The 17,903-nt window shown below is 37.6% G+C and overlaps 2 protein-coding genes across 2 annotated transcripts; one reads left to right on the top strand and one right to left on the bottom strand.

Moving 5' to 3' along the window:
- Positions 1 to 2,739: 2,739 nt before the first annotated feature.
- Positions 2,740 to 3,294, bottom strand: LOC145824101 (uncharacterized). Its single transcript, XM_082923691.1, has one exon. The coding sequence runs from the start codon at positions 3,292 to 3,294 to the stop codon at positions 2,740 to 2,742; it is 555 nt and encodes a 184-aa protein (XP_082779817.1).
- Positions 3,295 to 16,558: 13,264 nt separating this feature from the next.
- LOC145824100 (uncharacterized) lies at positions 16,559 to 16,939 on the top strand. The gene has a single exon (XM_082923690.1). It carries the CDS (start codon positions 16,559 to 16,561, stop codon positions 16,937 to 16,939), a length of 381 nt encoding a protein of 126 aa, XP_082779816.1.
- Positions 16,940 to 17,903: the final 964 nt, after the last annotated feature.

The raw sequence follows: 17,903 nt of genomic DNA, 5'->3' as shown, positions 1-17,903 counted from the left end.
AGCCCACCATCTAGGATAAAGCGCATCAAGCAGAAGGTAAGGAAAGAGTACCGCTTGGATGAGTTTCAATACCCCGACTTGCCTGGTCAAAAGAAAGGGAAAGAGGGAACTCAAGAGCAATTTCATGTAGTCCACATTGTACAAGATTTAGACAAACATCTACAAAAAAAGCACCCAACAAAGTACAAGAAGTTAACATTGACCAACAAACTGAAGGTTTGGGCCAACATGAGCAAACTGAACAAGCAGAATGTCCAAAATTTGCACAAGAACGGCGGTGATGAGTAAGTGATCATACATATTCAGATTGAATTTACCTTTATGATGATGTTAAGCTTCACATATATACTTAATACATTAGATCATTTTATAATTGTGCAATGTTAACATTTACATTTTTTGTAATCACAATGCTCAGGTTGCTTATGTGGCGAGGAGACTCAAAGACTAGAAATGTGTATTTTGATGACATCATACACATCGTCAAGGAAGAATCAATACACAATAACGTATGGCACTCGTAAATGTGTACAAAACACACATAAACACACACACAGACACTGTAATGACACTAGAAATAATGCACTGTTACCTCTCTGTTTGTTTAGGTGATAGATGCATATGATGAAATTCTACTCAAACTGCAAGGGCTGGTTAACCCAACTTTGGAGGATTCGGCATTCATCTTTACAATCACATGTTTGGTAACAACTACACTTTTGGTTTGTTATGTTTGATGTTGATGTGAATGTTCACGTGAACAGTATTTGATTTGCATGTTCAATAGATATGAATGTTCATCTCAACATTATATGCTTATATTGTTAACTTAAATGCTAGACAGACGTAAATGTTAACAACAACATAATATGACATGCGCGAACATTTACATTGACAGATATGAACATTCACATCATTCACGTTGAACATTCACATCATTCATAGTGAATGTATTAGGAAGTTTGAGAAATTAACAGGTGTGAACATTCACATCTGTAATACATTATAGGACTGTTTGACAAATTAATAGATGTGAACATTCACATCATTCACAGTGAACATTGATATAAATACTTGGTACATCATTGTATGCCCATTGTGTGCAGAAAGTTATGCAAGAGTACCCTCCCCACAAGAGAAATAAACTGATTGATTTACATATCAATGACTATCAAGGCCAGAGATACTTCATCTTCCCAATATACCATAATTTCCACTGGATGATTGTTGTGTACGACGTCAAAGACAATCTATGGAGGCATTATAACTCGCTACGACCAAGACCCAGCATACATGACCCATATATTGACAAAGCACAAATAGTCGTAAGTGACTGACACATATAATACTTGTCATGATGTGTAATATTTGAACTTGAACGTATGCACTATGTTGCTTTGTGCCTAACATGAAATTTTATTGTTCCCCTCATGGCAGAGGAATTACATCGAGGCTGTGGTGCACAACATCGAACCATCATCACCACTATGGACCAAATTATCAGGCCAAAATCCATCGCAACCAATCATATCAGTAGATGTCTGTCCTCAGCAAGCATCAGATTCATAAGCCTTAAATCAATTTGTACACATCTTCCACAACCATTATACACACCTAAATTTCAAAATCTAACAATAACAACTTTGCATTTTCAGGGTGGATTGCGGGCATGTAGTGTGTTACATCATGAGGGCGCATGTATACCGTGAGGAAATTGTTGACAACCTTAATCGCTTTGAATGGTGTCAAATAAAAGACTCATTAGTACACATTTTTCTGAATCACAGAAAGACAGTGCAATGTGAAAACCTATAGGTGGGGGGTGTCCACCTATCACTGTTACCCGAAACTGTTATCCACATTTAAGACAATTTAGTGTCAATAGATTTGACATATTGATGCAGATTAGCTTGATTGTAAATCAATTCTATATCACTGCTTGTACTGTTATTTTTCATTCAATATATGTATATGCATTTTGAGGCCTATTTCGTGTTGATCATGCACATTGAGATTGTATATTTTTTTTTGACACACAACATGATGTGAATTTTCACATCACGGAAGCATCATACCCATTCTTATGTTTAAAAGTCCTACTACATGGATGTGAATATTTCTTAAAGTGTTATTGTAACACAATATGACATGTGTGAATATGATATTCTTAACACATAAGTCAATATTCACAGCAAATAATTTGATGATCTGAATGGCAGCAGCCATGTCAATATTCACACCACGCCCATGTATGCATCATAATATACAGAAGAACATCTTATTTTTTGCTAGCAAAAAACACTCACAATTACATTTCATAATACATATCTGAATATTCACTTCTTCTGATTTGATGATGTGAATGGTTACATTGATGTAAATGTTCATGTCATCTACTTTGATGCTGTCAATGGTAACAAGAATGTGAATATTCGCACCACAATAATGTTAAAAAGTTCAACCCATTTGCAAGTATTCACATAATGTGATTATCTTACAGAAGTGTGAATATTCATATCATGTATTCATCCTTAACACACCAACAAAAATGTCAGTTTGCTACCTAAAAAAAAAAAACACAAATCAAATACTATTATGTTTGCCAATGTATTATTATGTTTGCCAACACAACGTAATCTTATTGCAACACAATATTTGCCAACATAACACAATCTTATTTCAAAAATCAATATAAGAATCCCATGTAAAACACAATGTTGAAATGAAAAAATGTACACCCTATATCGGCTCCTTGTATGATTTCTGATTGTGGCTTCCCAACTTATTACATCTCATGCACCTTATTTGCTTCAGTTTCTCATCCCTTAATGGGATTCTATTCTTTTTCGGCATGCCGGGTGGTCTTTTTATAGTTGGTGGGTATATAGTGAAGTCTGTGGGATCAAAAGGCGGCTTTTCCACTGACGGTATAGGGAATATGGCACTCGAATAGGCTGCATGATACGTCTCTACATGAAAGTAATGTTCCATACAATCATTGAGATTGTAGCGGCTCTTCTGAATAGCAATAACAACATGGTCACATGGAAATCCGTTGATTTTCCATTTGAAGTAAGAACACGTACGCCTTGCAATGTCAACTGTAACAAATGGTATAGAATGAACCTCAAACACATCCTCATTGGCTTTGCTCACCTGCCAAGACCTGCTGTCATTGAATGAATCAAGAAGCATTGTTTCGAATGTAGGACAAATAAACTCATTCCACTTGTTTGCTTGGTCACGCCACGCAGACATTTGCCGCATCAACTGAGTACGAATTGTGTCCACCATCTAAGTGATAGGAAGATTGCGTGCTTCTTTAATCCAATTATTAAATGACTCCGCCGCATTGGATGTCATCTCTTCATAATGCATGCCCCTGCACAACATCATAAATATTGTGCAATATTGAATTAAATTTCTTCGAAACTGAATATGGAATTTCATATCCTCACAAAACATAACTGAAATTTTACATCGCTACCATTCTAAATTTGACAAATGGAATACATCAAGAAACTACTATTACCTGAAATATGAATTCACCCCGTGCTCATGTGCCAACTCCTTGAAAAAACTATGTGCTTGTTACTTACCCTCCTTTTTAATTTCTTAAGTTTTTCATGGAACCCTACCACAATTGGCTCATAAGCACAGTCACCCAAACTAATAACGAGGTGGTCCCTAAATCCATAATCAATTCCCTTCATCCGGTCTCTTAAGTTGTTCTTCAAGTGTTGTAAACAATAACCGTGGTGAGCAGATGGGAACACCTCTGGCATCGTTTCTAACAGACCAAGATTACGGTAAGAAATAAAAATAATTTAAAGCTTACCATCAACAACCTTCCCAAGTTCGTGCAAGAACCACGACCAATTGGTCATGGTCTCTAAATCAACAATCGCAAATACAACAGGAAATAGACCTACAACACAACACCATTAAACAACTGTTCACAATATTCCAATGTGAATAGTAACACAAATAGTTTACAAAAACACTGTAAAGGAAACAGGTCATCTGAATGTTTACACTGTGTAATCGTCTGTCACATGTTCACACTATGCCGCTCAATGTGAATATTTACATGAATAGACAGCTAAAAAAATACTAACCATTGTTTTTATCTTTCGCCGCTGCCGCAAGTAGCTGACCTTTGTACTTTCCTTTGAGGAATGTTCTATCCAGGAATAATAAAGGCCGACAAGAATTAAACCCAGAAATACACGCAGCGAATCATACAAAGAAACAACAAAATTGTTGACTACTCGCATCATAGTCAATATTGACATAACTCTCCGGATTGTAACGTATCATAGCATCCGAATACCACCGCAGCTAGTCAAACAATAATGAGTGATCTCCATGAATAATAACTTTTGCTTTCTCCACACCCAACCATACCACGCGGTAACTCATATCTAGCCCATAATTCTTCTTTAAAATAATCACCACCTCACATGGCCGAGTTAACGGCTTATCCCTCACAATTTCAGATATAGTACTTGACACCGAATCAGAACTAAGGCTTGGTTTGGCATAATTAAAAAAAGCCAAAAAGTCAAAAAGTCACTATCGTATTTAAGTCACATCATCTTATTTGAGTCACAACATCTCTCTACCACATCACTTCTGTGACAACCCTCACCTCTGATTAGTGCTAATCTCTGATTGAGCATGATAAGTAATTGAACAGACTGAAATTCTGAACTGGATACATGAGTATGTTGTTTAATTGTATTTCTATCTGTTAGTCATTAAATGATCTGTTCATGTTTTATGTCTTAAACTGCAAATTGAAGGCCTTATCGGCGGCTGAATCCGAAACTGATTAGTGCTTTATGCTAATTGGAATTTATGCGATTTTGTGGTAGACTTAATTGAAATTTGATTTGGAATGATTAAATTAGATCAAATAATGTTAAATTGCTTTAGTTTGATTAATTACCAAACTTGCTATTTAGTGGGCCACTTCTACAATGAGCGTAGCTTTACACCATCTCATTCATTTCATCTATACCAAACCGTGAGGAAGAGAGGGAGAGTAGGAAAGCTTTGGTTTCATCTAGAATTTGCTTGGAATTTTGGTAGAATTGAAGAGCATTTGCAAAATTGAGCTAGCACCCTTGAGATTCAAGACCTAAGGTAGAGATTTCATCCTCTCATTTGTACATTTGAGTTGTTTATTGCATGGTTCATGGTAAATTAGTGTTTAGATTCAAGAATTGGTTTAAAGAGTTGAATTTGAGAGTGAATTCATGCATGCATGTCTATACCATAGCATTTTGAAGTCATTTTCATGAAATTCCCACATGCATGTTTTATTTTGGTTTTGATCCATGAATTAATCATATTCTTGAGCTCAAACTTGCATTTTATCATGTCTTAGAGCATAAGAGTTCATGGGAACTCATGCATGTATGAGTTTTGCATTGTTCTTCATGTTCTTGAATTTTGAGTTGAAGTTTGTATTTAATTGACTTACCTTTGGGCTTGATTTTACAAAATTGATCTTTGAAACATGTCATATTATGGGTTTTAAAGTGTTTTTCAGAAAATTAGCCCAAAAGGATCGGATTTGATGCTTTAAATGTTGAATTTGAGTTTGGAGGTTCAATTTGGAAATTCTAGATTTTGGACCCACGCTAGAGCGTAAGACTTCACTCTCGAGCGTACACTCTGAGTACATGCATCCCGCTCGAGCGGGAAAAGTAACGCTCGAGCGTGAAATGCGTGTATCCAGTACTTTTCATGTGTTTACAGTTCGCTCGAGCGAGGGAATGCACGCTCGAGCGAGGACTTAGGTCGAGCGTGATTTTTGTGCATCTAGTACTTTTGCTTGAGTTTTCAGTCCGCTCGAGCGGGAAAAGTCACGCTCGAGCGGAGCTCCTTTGTCTGCATGTCCGCTCGAGTATAGAAAACCACGCTCGAGCAAGACCCCTATTTTCTAAAAATTTTGAAAAGTGTTTTAAAGTGCATCTTTGTATCTTCTTTCCATCCTAGACATTCCTAGGCCATGTTTAAGGCATCTTAATGAGGATATTGATGTAGAACCACACCGAGTCAAGATAGGGACTAAGTTGTTGATTCCCAAGTGTGTAACTTAGTGTGTGTTCGTTCTGTAACTGTGTAGGGTTGGCATCCGAGGACGCTCATTAGCTGCTTATAGCCCAGTGCTCTGTGAGTAACAATGTTGTAAAGATATGTTCAATTATGAATATTTTCTGAATGATCAACTGTTCTGTTTACTGAAACGTTATTGTTTAATGAACGAATGTTTGTCTTATTTGTAAACTGTATTCGTGGCATCCTTAGCAACTTACTGTTACTGTACTGTTACTGCTACTGTCACAGAGATCTCTGTCGGTTCCCAAGTTTGGAACCACTACTGTTACTGTTATGATGGCCATCAACTGACTGTTCGGTCTGTTAAGACCTACTGTACTATTTTGCTATTAGATGTACCACATATGACTGCTACGGTTTCTAAATGACTGATATGATTGTTTAATTACTGAAAGGACATTCATTCTTAACCTCTTTACACAACTGTTATTCACTGGGCTTTAGCTCACTGTTTATATATATATATGTAGGTGTCCAGGCACCGGACTGGAGCTAGGGGCGTCGGGTTAGCTCTCGTTTTGTTAAGCCAACCGTTATGCCTCACCGCGAGGTTCCAAGTCGTTTCAAGCCAAGGCTGTTTTAGGGTGTCTCAGTTTCACCCTTCCGTCTCTGTTTTGTAATACTGTTTTAGACTTGTACTGTACTGTGTTATGGTAGGGATTTGGTCCCTAACCTGGATGTTTGTACATGTGGTGTATATATGTTTTGCTTATGAATGTGAATATGCTCAAAAAATTCTTTTTGCATACAGAATCTCACAGCTCATTGGACATCTTTTATTTGCTATTTTGGCTTCCGCCAGCCCCTTACTCTGTATTACTGTCATTACTGTTAAGCAGGCCTTCGGTAATCACGGATTACTGGCTGGTTACAATGCTTAAACCCATAGGGGCGTGCTTGGGTCATGACAGAGTGGTATCAGAGCGATACTAAACCACGAGTTATACCGCACACACGTGTCCAAATGAGCTATAAGATGTCCTAGAAAAGCGATTAGGGCATTGCATGAGCATTGAAAAAGTGTGTGTGGCCATGACATGAATATATGTTTAAAGTATGCAACTGGCTATGTTTATTATTACTATATTGCATATAGTGAAATGGACAATGCAAGGAATGCCGATGAAACAGAATCATCTGATACCAGAATGGTAAGATTAGAAAGAACAATTGAACTGTTGACTGAGGCCTTGAGGCTACAATAGAACCAACAGCCTCCACCTCCTCCAGTTCAATCGGAGCAAAATGTTAATGAGGATATAATTGCCTTAACACAGAAGTTCAGCAAAATGAAACCACCATCTTTTCAGGAAGGCCTTGAACCATTAAAGGCCGAAGCATGGGTGCTAGAAACAGAGAAACTGTTCGAGGTATTTCCGTGTTCTGAAGCACATAAGGTGCTATTGGCTACCTTTACTTTACAAGAGGAAGCTAGACGGTGGTGGATGCTCATCTGTGACACCGACACTGTTATGACTTGGGCTTAGTTTAAGGGAGCCTTCTTTGAGAAATACTTCCCTCAGTGTGTCAGGGATCGCAAGGTGATTAAGTTTGAACAGTTAAAGCAGGGTACCATATCAGTAGCAGAGTATGAATCAAAGTTTACCGAGCTCGCCAGATATGCACCACACATGGTGGACACTGATTACAAAAAGGCCAGGAAGTTTGAAGGCGGCCTTAATGTAAAGATACTTGACAGAATCAATGTGTTGAAATTACTGAGATATGTGGATATTCTTGACCAAGCAATAATGGCCAAGTCAAATATCGAAGCATTGAAACAAACTGAAACACCAGCAACCGAATGACGTGGTAAGAGACGGGGTTTTAAGTTTAAGAAAGGCCGGAATAACTCACTGAACAAAAAGCAAAATACAGGGTCTTCAAATAGTTCTAGCCAGGGTAACAATTCCATACCGCCCTGTTCAGAGTGTGGCAAGAGACACAAAGGGGTATGCTATAAAATCTCTGGTGCTTGTTACAGGCGTGGCAAAGTGGGCCACATGGTCAAAAATTGCCCTTCCACTTCTCAAGGCAATAGTAAAGCTACAACTAGCGCCGTAGCACCAACTGCTCCACCGAAACCCAACCCTAAAGCTACCGAAAAAGAGCCTATGAGGCAAGGCCGAGTGTTTACACTTGTACCGGGAGACGTGCAGAATACCGAGACCGTTGTGTCAGGTATACTCTCAATCTGTGCTCAAAATGCTTATGTTTTGATTGATTCGGGGTCTATACATTCATATGTCTCGCATGCTTTTTCGCGAAAACTAGATAGACCACTGGAACCCATGAATTATTTGTTAGCTGTATCTTCACCTGTTAGGGGATCCGTGACTTGTGCTTATATGTACCCTGCATGTGAAATTATTGTTGGGGATGTGCATTTGTATATTGATTTGCTACCTTTGAATATCGATCATTTCGATGTGATATTGGGAATGGACTGGTTAACAAAGTATCATGCTACCATAGACTGTGTAACAAAACAAGTTATTTTTCGTCCACCCGGATTGCCTGAATTTGTATTTAACGGAGTTGGAGTAGTACCTCTCCCATACCTGATTTCATCCATGAAAGCATTTAAACTAATTAGAAAGGGGTGTAAAAGGTATCTATGTTGTATATTGACTGTTCCTACTGATACTAAAGCTAATGTGGACAATATTCTCATAGTCAGAGAATTTCCAGATGTTTTTCCAGATGATTTTTCAGGGGATTTGATTGACAGGGACATTGAGTTCACCATTGATGTGATTCCGGGTACATAGCCAGTTTCCAAAGCTCCGTACAGAATGGCACCTGCCGAACTGAAAGAATTGAAAGTTCAGCTACAGGAACTGTTAGATAAGATGTTCATCAGGCCTAGTACTTCACCGTGGGGTGCTCCAGTTTTGTTTGTAAAGAAGAAAGACGGCTCATTGAGACTCTGCATTGACTACCGTGAGCTGAACAAGGTAACAATGAAAAACAAATATCCATTGCCTCGAATTGATGATTTGTTTGACTAGTTACAGGGTGCCCAGGTGTTCTCTAAATTTGACCTTAGATCCGTATACCACCAGTTAAAAGTCAAACCAGAGGACATTGAAAAGACCGCCTTTCGAACGAGGTATGGACATTACGAATTCCTTGTTATGCCTTTTGGAGTTACTAATGCACCTGCCGCATTTATGGACCTTATGAATAGAATTTTTAAACCGTTCCTCGATGAATTTGTAGTTGTGTTCATAGATGACATTTTGATTTATTCCAAAAGCACGGAAGAACATGAACGTCATTTGAACATTGCCTTACAGATCTTAAGAGAACAGAAACTGTATGCAAAACTAACGAAGTGTGAATTTTGGCTTGATAATGTTATGTTTTTGGGACATGTGATTAGTAAGGATGGCATTACAGTTAACCCGCAGAAAATTAAAACAGTGGTGAATTGGCCTAGACCGACTAATGTTACTGAAGTTCGAAGCTTCCTAGGCTTAGCCGGGTACTACAGAAGGTTTGTAAAAGATTTCTCCAAAATTGCCCTACTATTGACTCAGTTGACTCAAAATGGGATATCATTTGACTGGACCGATCAGAGAGAATCAGCCTTTCAAGAGTTAAAGACTTGACTTGTGACTGCACCGATTCTCACCTTACCCTCAGGTACGGATGGATTTACTGTATTTAGTGATGCTTCTTATAAGGGTTTGGGATGTGTTTTGATTCAGAATGGTAAAGTTATCGCATATGCTTCCCGACAACTGAGACCGCACGAGAAAAATTATCCGACCCATGACTTAGAACTTGCCGCAGTGGTATTCGCATTGAAAATCTGGCGTCACTACCTATATGGGGCAACATGTGAGGTGTACACAGACCACAAGAGTTTGAAGTACTTCTTCACACAGAAAGAGCTGAACATGAGATAGTGGAGATAGTTAGAACTGATAAAGGATTATGATTTGCAAATTTTGTACCATCCAGGGACAGCTAACACCGTTGTCGATGCACTGAGTCGAAAATCAGTTGGAAATTTAGCCTGTTTACTCACCGGGCAGAAAGAATTGCTATGTGACCTTGAAAAATTTGAAGTTGAGATTCTTTTGCGTGAACAAGGTGGAACCTTAGCCGCTATTTCTGCTCAACCGGCACTGATTGAGGAGATTAAAGAGAAACAGCAACATGATGACTTTTTGAAAAATGTCATTGATGAACGGGAGTCCAATCCAAGGCCAGACTTTAAATTTGAGAACAATGTGTTGAAATTTCAGGGAAGGTTGTGTGTATCGAATTATTTTGAGCTGAAAAGACGAATTCTGCAAGAGGGCTACAATTCGAAACTGTCTATCTATCCAGAAAATACGAAAATGTACCAAGACTTGAAACTGAATTTCTGGTAGCCGGGAATGAAGAAAGAGATTACTAACTTTGTATCGAGATGTCTTCATTGCCAACAAGTTAAAGCTGAACATCAACGACCCGTAGGCTTACTGCAGCCCTTACCAATGCTGGAGTGGAAATGGGAACATATCACTATGGATTTCATTGTTGGTTTACCTCGCTCCAGTAAAGGTATGGACTCAATTTGGGTTATTGTTGATAGATTGACTAAATCTGCTCACTTCTTACCTGTCAAAACAATCTATAATGCGGACAAATTGGCTATAATTTATATTGATGAGATTGTTAGATTGCACGGAGTGCCTGTGTCTATTGTTTCTGACAGGGACTCGAAGTTCACATCGAGATTTTGGCAAAGTCTGTAAACTGTCTTGGGTACTGAACTGAGACTGAGTAGTGCATACCATCCTCAGACGGATGGCCAATCAGAAAGAACAATCCAGACTCTGGAAGATTTACTGCGGATGTGTATTCTTGATTTCCAGGGAAATTGGGAAAGTTATGTACCCTTAGCTGAATTTGCCTACAATAACAACTTTCACTTGAGTATTGGTATGGCGCCTTTCGAGGCTTTGTATGGTAGAAAATGTCAATCTCCTATCTGCTGGGCAGAAGTTGGAGATAGGCCTTTGCTTGGGCCCGAGATTGTACAAAAAACCACAAAAAAGGTGAAACTGATTCAGCAAAGATTGAAAACCGCCTAAAGCCGGCAGAAAAGTTATGTGGATGTCCGAAGGCGAGACAGGGAGTATGAAGTAGGTGATCATGTTTTTGTTAAAGTGACACCAATGAAAGGGTAGACTCGTTTTGGAGTCAAGGGTAAGCTAGCGCCGAAATATGTCGGGCCGTATGAAATCATTGAGAAGATTAATCAAGTGGCGTATCAAGTAGCGCTTCCTCCTAAAATGGAGCATATGCATAACGTCTTTCATATTTCAATGTTGAAGGATTATCTTCGGGATCCCTTCCATGTTATTGAGCCTACACGTGTGGTATTGAGTAATGACTACACTTATGAAGAACAACATATTCAGATTGTAAATCGACGAATCAAGAAGTTAAGAAACAAAGAAATTCCGTAAGTGAAAATGGATTGGCAAAACCACGGTGGCACTTATGCCACTTGGGAAATAGAAGATGATATGTTGAAGAGATATCCTGAACTGTTCCCACTGAATCCGATATTCTTCCAAGATGAAGGTAATCCGAGTTTGGAGGGCCAAACTCTTTTAAGGAAGGAAGACTGTGACAACCCTCACCTCTGATTAGTGCTAATCTCTGATTGAGCATGATAAGTAATTGAACAGACTGAAATTCTGAACTGAATGCATGAGTATGTTGTTTAATTGTATTTCTATCTGTTAGTCATTAAATGATCTGTTCGTGTTTTATGTCTTACACTGCAAATTGAAGGCCTTATCGGCAACTGAATCCAAAACTGATTAATGTTTTATGCTAATTGGAATTTATGTGATTTTGTGGTAGACTTAATTGAAATTTGATTTGGAATGATTAAATTAGATCAAATAATGTTAAATTGCTTTAGTTTGATTAATTACCAAACTTGCCATTTAGTGGGCCACTTCTACAATGAGTTTAGCTTTACACCATCTCATTCATTTCATCTAGACCAAACCGTGAGCAAGAGCGGGAGAGTAGGAAAGCTTTGGTTTCATCTAGAATTTGCTTGGAATTTTGGTAGAATTGAAGAGCATTTGCAAAATTGAGCTAGCACCCTTGAGATTCAAGACCTAAGGTAGAGATTTCATCCTCTCATTTGTACATTTGAGTTGTTTATTGCATGGTTCATGGTAAATTAGTGTTTAGATTCAAGAATTGGTTTAAAGAGTTGAATTTGAGAGTGAATTCATGCATGCATGTCTATACCATAGCATTTTGGTGTCATTTTCATGAAATTCCCACATGGATGTTTTTATTTTGGTTTTGATCCATGAATTAATCATATTCTTGAGCTCAAACTTGCATTTTACCATGTCTTAGAGCATAAGAGTTCATGGGAACTCATGCATGTATGAGTTTTGCATTGTTCTTCATGTTCTTGAATTTTGAGTTGAAGTTTGTATTTAATTGACTTACCTTTGGGCTTGATTTTACAAAATTGATCTTTGAAACATGTCATATTATGGGTTTTAAAGTGTTTTTCAGAAAATTAGCCCAAAAGGATCGGATTTGATGCTTTAAATGTTGAATTTGAGTTTGGAGGTTCAATATGGAAATTCTAGATTTTGGACCCACGCTCGAGCGTAAGACTTCACGCTCGAGTGTACACTTTGAGTACATGCATCCCGCTTGAGTGGGGAAAGTAACGCTCGAGCGTGAAATGCGTATATCCAATACTTTTCATGTGTTTACAGTTTGCTCGAGCGAGGGAATGCACGCTCGAGCGGAGGTCGAGCGTGATTTTTGTGCATCCAATACTTTTGCTTGAGCTTTCAGTCCGCTCGAGCGGGGAAAGTCACGCTCGAGTAGAGCTCCTTTGTTTGCATGTCCGCTCGAGCATAGAAAACCACGCTTGAGCGAGACCCCTGTTTTTTGAAAATTTTGAAAAGTGTTTTAAAGTGCATCTTTGTATCCTCTTTCCATCCTAGGCATTCCTAGGCCATGTTTAAGGCATCTTAATGAGGATATTGATGTAGAACCACACCGAGTCAAGATAGGGACTAAGTTGTTGATTCCCAAGTGTGTAACTTAGTGTGTGTTCGTTCTGTAACTGTGTAGGGTTGGCATCCGAGGACGCTCATTAGCTGCTTATAGCCCAGTGCTCTGTGAGTAACAATGTTGTAAGGATATGTTCAATTATGAATATTTTCTGAATGATCAACTGTTCTGTTTACTGAAACGTTATTGTTTAACGAACGAATGTTTGTCCTATTTGTAAACTGTATTCGTGGCATCCTTAGCAACTTACTATTACTGTACTGTTACTGCTACTGTCACGGAGATCTCTGTCGGTTCCCAAGTTTGGAACCACTACTGTTACTATTATGATGGCCATCAACTGACTGTTCGGTCTGTTAAGACCTACTGTACTATTTTGCTATTGGATGTACCACATATGACTGCTATGGTTTCTAAATGACTGATATGACTGTTTAATTACTGAAAGGACATTCATTCTTAACATCTTTACACAACTGTTATTCATTGGGCTTTAGCTCACTGTTTATATATATATATGTAGGTGTCCAGGCACCGGATCGGAGCTAGGGACGTCGGGTTAGCTCTCGTTTTGTCAAACCAACCGTTGTGCCTCACCGCGAGGTTCCAAGTCGTTTCAAGCCAAGACTGTTTTAGGGTGTCTCAGTTTCACCCTTCCGTCTCTGTTTTGTAATACTGTTTTAGACTTGTACTGTACTGTGTTATGGTAGGGATTTGGTCCCTAACCTGGATGTTTGTACATGTGGTGTATATATGTTTTGCTTATGAATGTGAATATGTTCAGAAAAGTCTTTTTGCATACAGAATGTTACAACTCATTGGACATCTTTTATTTACTGTTTTGGATTTCGCCAGCCCCTTACTTTGTATTACTGTCATTACTGTTAAGCAGGCCTTCGGTAATCACGAATTACTGGCCGGTTACGATGCTTAAACCCATAGGGGCGGGTTTGGGTCGTGATAACTTCAAACCCAACCCATACCCAACCCATATTTTATAAAAAGTCAAAAAGTGCACTTATTTAATTTATCCCAAACAACCCCTAACTCTCGGATTCTTCGATGTTTGGACATCCGTACCACAACTATGCACATCACTGAACCTTTTGATGTAGAAAAAACCTTTTGCTCATTGTGCTCTACAATGTATAGCCCACAAGCAGCCTCTCTCCTCTCTCCTCCTGCATTGCACACACCGCAGTAACCCTTGTTGTCTCATTCTTGACATACGTAAACTGAAACCCACATTGGATGGCATACTTACATAAAACATCATGAAATTCTTGTGCACCTCTAACAAACCGTTGTCCCACTGTGTAATACCATTTACCGAAGGGGCTGACAACAATACATTTTCCTTATGGTGGAAAAATCTCTGTAGTGCATCAATTTCTTTCTCACCTCCCACACGCAGCGACCCAAAGCTACTCGACTGACCAATATCACTTTTCAACTCAACGACAACTTCTACATGTTGTACCCCCATTGATTTAGCAAGTAATAACATGTTCTGAAATTATTTCTCATTGTCCAAATCATACATATTAATCCCAGGTAGCCGATAGAACAATAAAATAGAACAAGCAGACAACTCACCCCATTTTTCACACAAACACTCCACCAAACGCGAATAACACAATGCACGGGCAACATTTATTACAATTGTACTGCAGCCTTATATGCACACCAACATCGTAAAGGTATCCATCTCCTATAAAAACATAACAATGCAACAGTCAACAATAATCCAAACGATATGAAAATTCACATTGTGCAAAATTAAATGCCTATGTGTACAGTTCAACTGTTAAATCCATAATGAAAACTATCATCACCATCTTTACATAACATAAAACATTTTATAATATCAAAATGACACCACCATAATAAGGTGACAGTACACAACATGCAAGCAACCCTCCACAACTTTATATTAACAAGATGCGAACATTCATATTGTTACATATATTCTGAATTATCTCACCCACACAAAGACTCATTAAGCAAACATCAAAGTAAAATGAGAACATCCACATTCTTCACATAATCTGAATGACCTCCCATCCACAAGACCACGCAAAATACATATAATTGAACAAACAAAGCATCCGATCCATATCAATTAAAAAACAGAGCATCTCATCCATCATACAAATCAAAACATAACTGAACATGTATTCATAACCAAAATGATACTAACCTTAATCATGCAATCCTACACTCATCTTGTAACTCGAAAACAACTGATTTCAACTAGTTATACTCCAAAAAATGTCACAACCGAACATCGTCCAATCCGTCGTCTTCACTCAAAAATCACCGAACCATACTACAATAGCAACAATGAAACCCTAGCACATCAAAGCCTTGAAAGGAGCATGCAAAATAGAAAGATATCCATCTGAATTAGAATGATGATCAAAAGCGTGAAGATAAAAACTACCAAAACAGAATAAACGAAAAAAGAGGCAACGTGGTATGTGTATCATATATATATATAAGGGCATAATAGTCCAGTCAAAAATATAAAATTTGTAAAATGGACCTCATGGAATAAAAAGAAAAGTATATGGGACTAATTAAGTTATAATAATCCTTTGTGGACCTAATGGGTTATAACAACTCTAAAATGAATTTATCAATAAAATCCCTATTAATATTTATCATCTTTTATATTTTTTAGTATTGTAATTTTGCTCATTTATAAAACATTAATTTTATCTCATTCCTAACATCGAAAACCCTAACCCTCAAACCATAACATTAACCTTATCCCCACCCTACGTACCACTACTAGCTCTAGCTCTAGCTACTCCACCCCTCCTAATGCCATCTAGTGACTTTATTCAATTTTTCTTCTCACTCACTTACTATTATTGCTACTTCTCAATCCATCTCCATTCACTACTATCGCCCCCATCTCTATCTTCACAACTGTAATCTATCTCTTGCAAGCTCATAAGCAATTGTGATTGCAAAGGAGCAGTGACTAATCTTTCTCTTCCTCATCTTTTCATCTCTTCTTTATCACACAATTAATCCCTCTCTCTCTCTCTCTCTCTCTCTCTCTCTCTCTCTCTCTCTCTCTCTCTTAGGGTTTCACAAGATTGGCCACGACGGCTAGGATAGTGTGGAAGGAATTGAGCGGAGAAAGGCGTCCAGAAGAAGAGTATAAAGGTAAAAGTCCAAAGGGTATTTATGAAATTATAGTGGGGTCCATAGAAAAAAAAAATAGAGAATAATTTTGAAAGTGAAGGTCTTGAGAAGAAAAGTAAGGACATTTAATAGTACTCTCCGTTGATTACTGTAGGCATTTAAATGACTAAAACAATCATCTTCAATGTAGAAAATAATAAGAACTACTATGCCTTTATGGAGAATTTGGAAAAATAGGAACTCATTTATTTTTGATAACATATCAACTAATTGTGATGATATCATCAAATATATTCTTGATTACTCTAGAGATATTGACTTGGCTTTTAATGTTTCTATTATGGATCCAAGGCCTGCTTTTAGAGTGATTAATTGGGTTTTACCACTTGCAAGAAAAATCAAACTAAATGTTGATGGCAGCAGGAAGATAGGAGGTGAAAGAGGCTTTGGAGGAGTCTTCAGAGATGAAAGAGGCAGCTGGGTATGTGGTTACTATAGCAAGACTGAAAGTGGCACAAGTTTGGAGGAAAAGTTATGGGCCCTTTACAAGGGATTAACAGTGATACTTCAGAAAGGGATGCATCGGTGATCATTGAAACTGATGCACATCAAGTGGTATAGCTGATAGAAGAAGACACAGTCGACAAATTTCCATTTAAAGGACTGCTAGAAGATGCCAAGATTATCTTTAGAGGATGTGAATACACTATACAACATGTTTTCAAGGGAATCTATGTGCGGATGCTTTGGCTAAACTTGAAGCTGCACAACTTGAAGAAATTTTGGTGGTTAATGAACCACCATTCGAGAGTAGAAGCTACAACTTGTAGCTGATATGATAGGGCTCTCTAGAGAAAGATCCTAGCCTTTGTTTACTTTCCGTTGTACCAAAAAAAAAAAAAAAAAGAACTACCATGACTATAGTTTGTGGGATGGGAAACCTAGGATAAAATTGAATATGTTAGTTGCATTTGGATCTTGTATTTAAGAAATTTATGAAGAAAAAAAAAGGTGAGAAAAGAAATAAAATATAAATTATTATTATTTTCATAAATCTTTTTTATTTTTTGTTCGATCTACATTTAAAGAAAAACAAAAAAAATCAAAATTAATACATTAGAACCATTTGAACTAGATTGACATAATTGAAGCATATATTTCATATTTCAAGAACTAATAAATTAACACAATTAAAACATGAAAACCAAAATTCCATAAAATGCATGCATCGAAAACAATTAATGTGAGGTAATTAGCTTTCTATCTCTATGTATATATAATAACTATTTCAATTTAATAACTTTGTTCATATAATGAGAAGGGTAAAATTGTTTTTTTTTCAGGAATATTCTGTCACTTGGTTTGTTGCACGAGGAACAATTAACAAATAGCATTCACACAATCACTTGGTGTGGACTCCACTTCAATGATTATATAATGGATATTTTATCTAAAATTGTCGGTCCAAGGCTTCTCATTTAAAAATATATATATATATATATATTCTCACACTGGATTCATAGTGCCAAATGTAACAATATTGCAAATGAGTG

The sequence above is a fragment of the Camellia sinensis genome, chromosome 4 (genome assembly GCF_055761805.1).
Source record: "Camellia sinensis isolate YWXY chromosome 4, ASM5576180v1, whole genome shotgun sequence".
NCBI lineage: Eukaryota > Viridiplantae > Streptophyta > Magnoliopsida > Ericales > Theaceae > Camellia > Camellia sinensis.
This window is presented reverse-complemented; position numbering and strand designations above follow the sequence as displayed.

Excerpts from the sequence above, each read along its gene's own strand:
- LOC145824100 (XM_082923690.1), top strand. The coding sequence starts at position 16,559 with ATGCCTTTATGGAGAATTTGGAAAAATAGGAACTCATTTATTTTTGAT.
- LOC145824101 (XM_082923691.1), bottom strand. The coding sequence starts at position 3,294 with ATGGTGGACACAATTCGTACTCAGTTGATGCGGCAAATGTCTGCGTGG.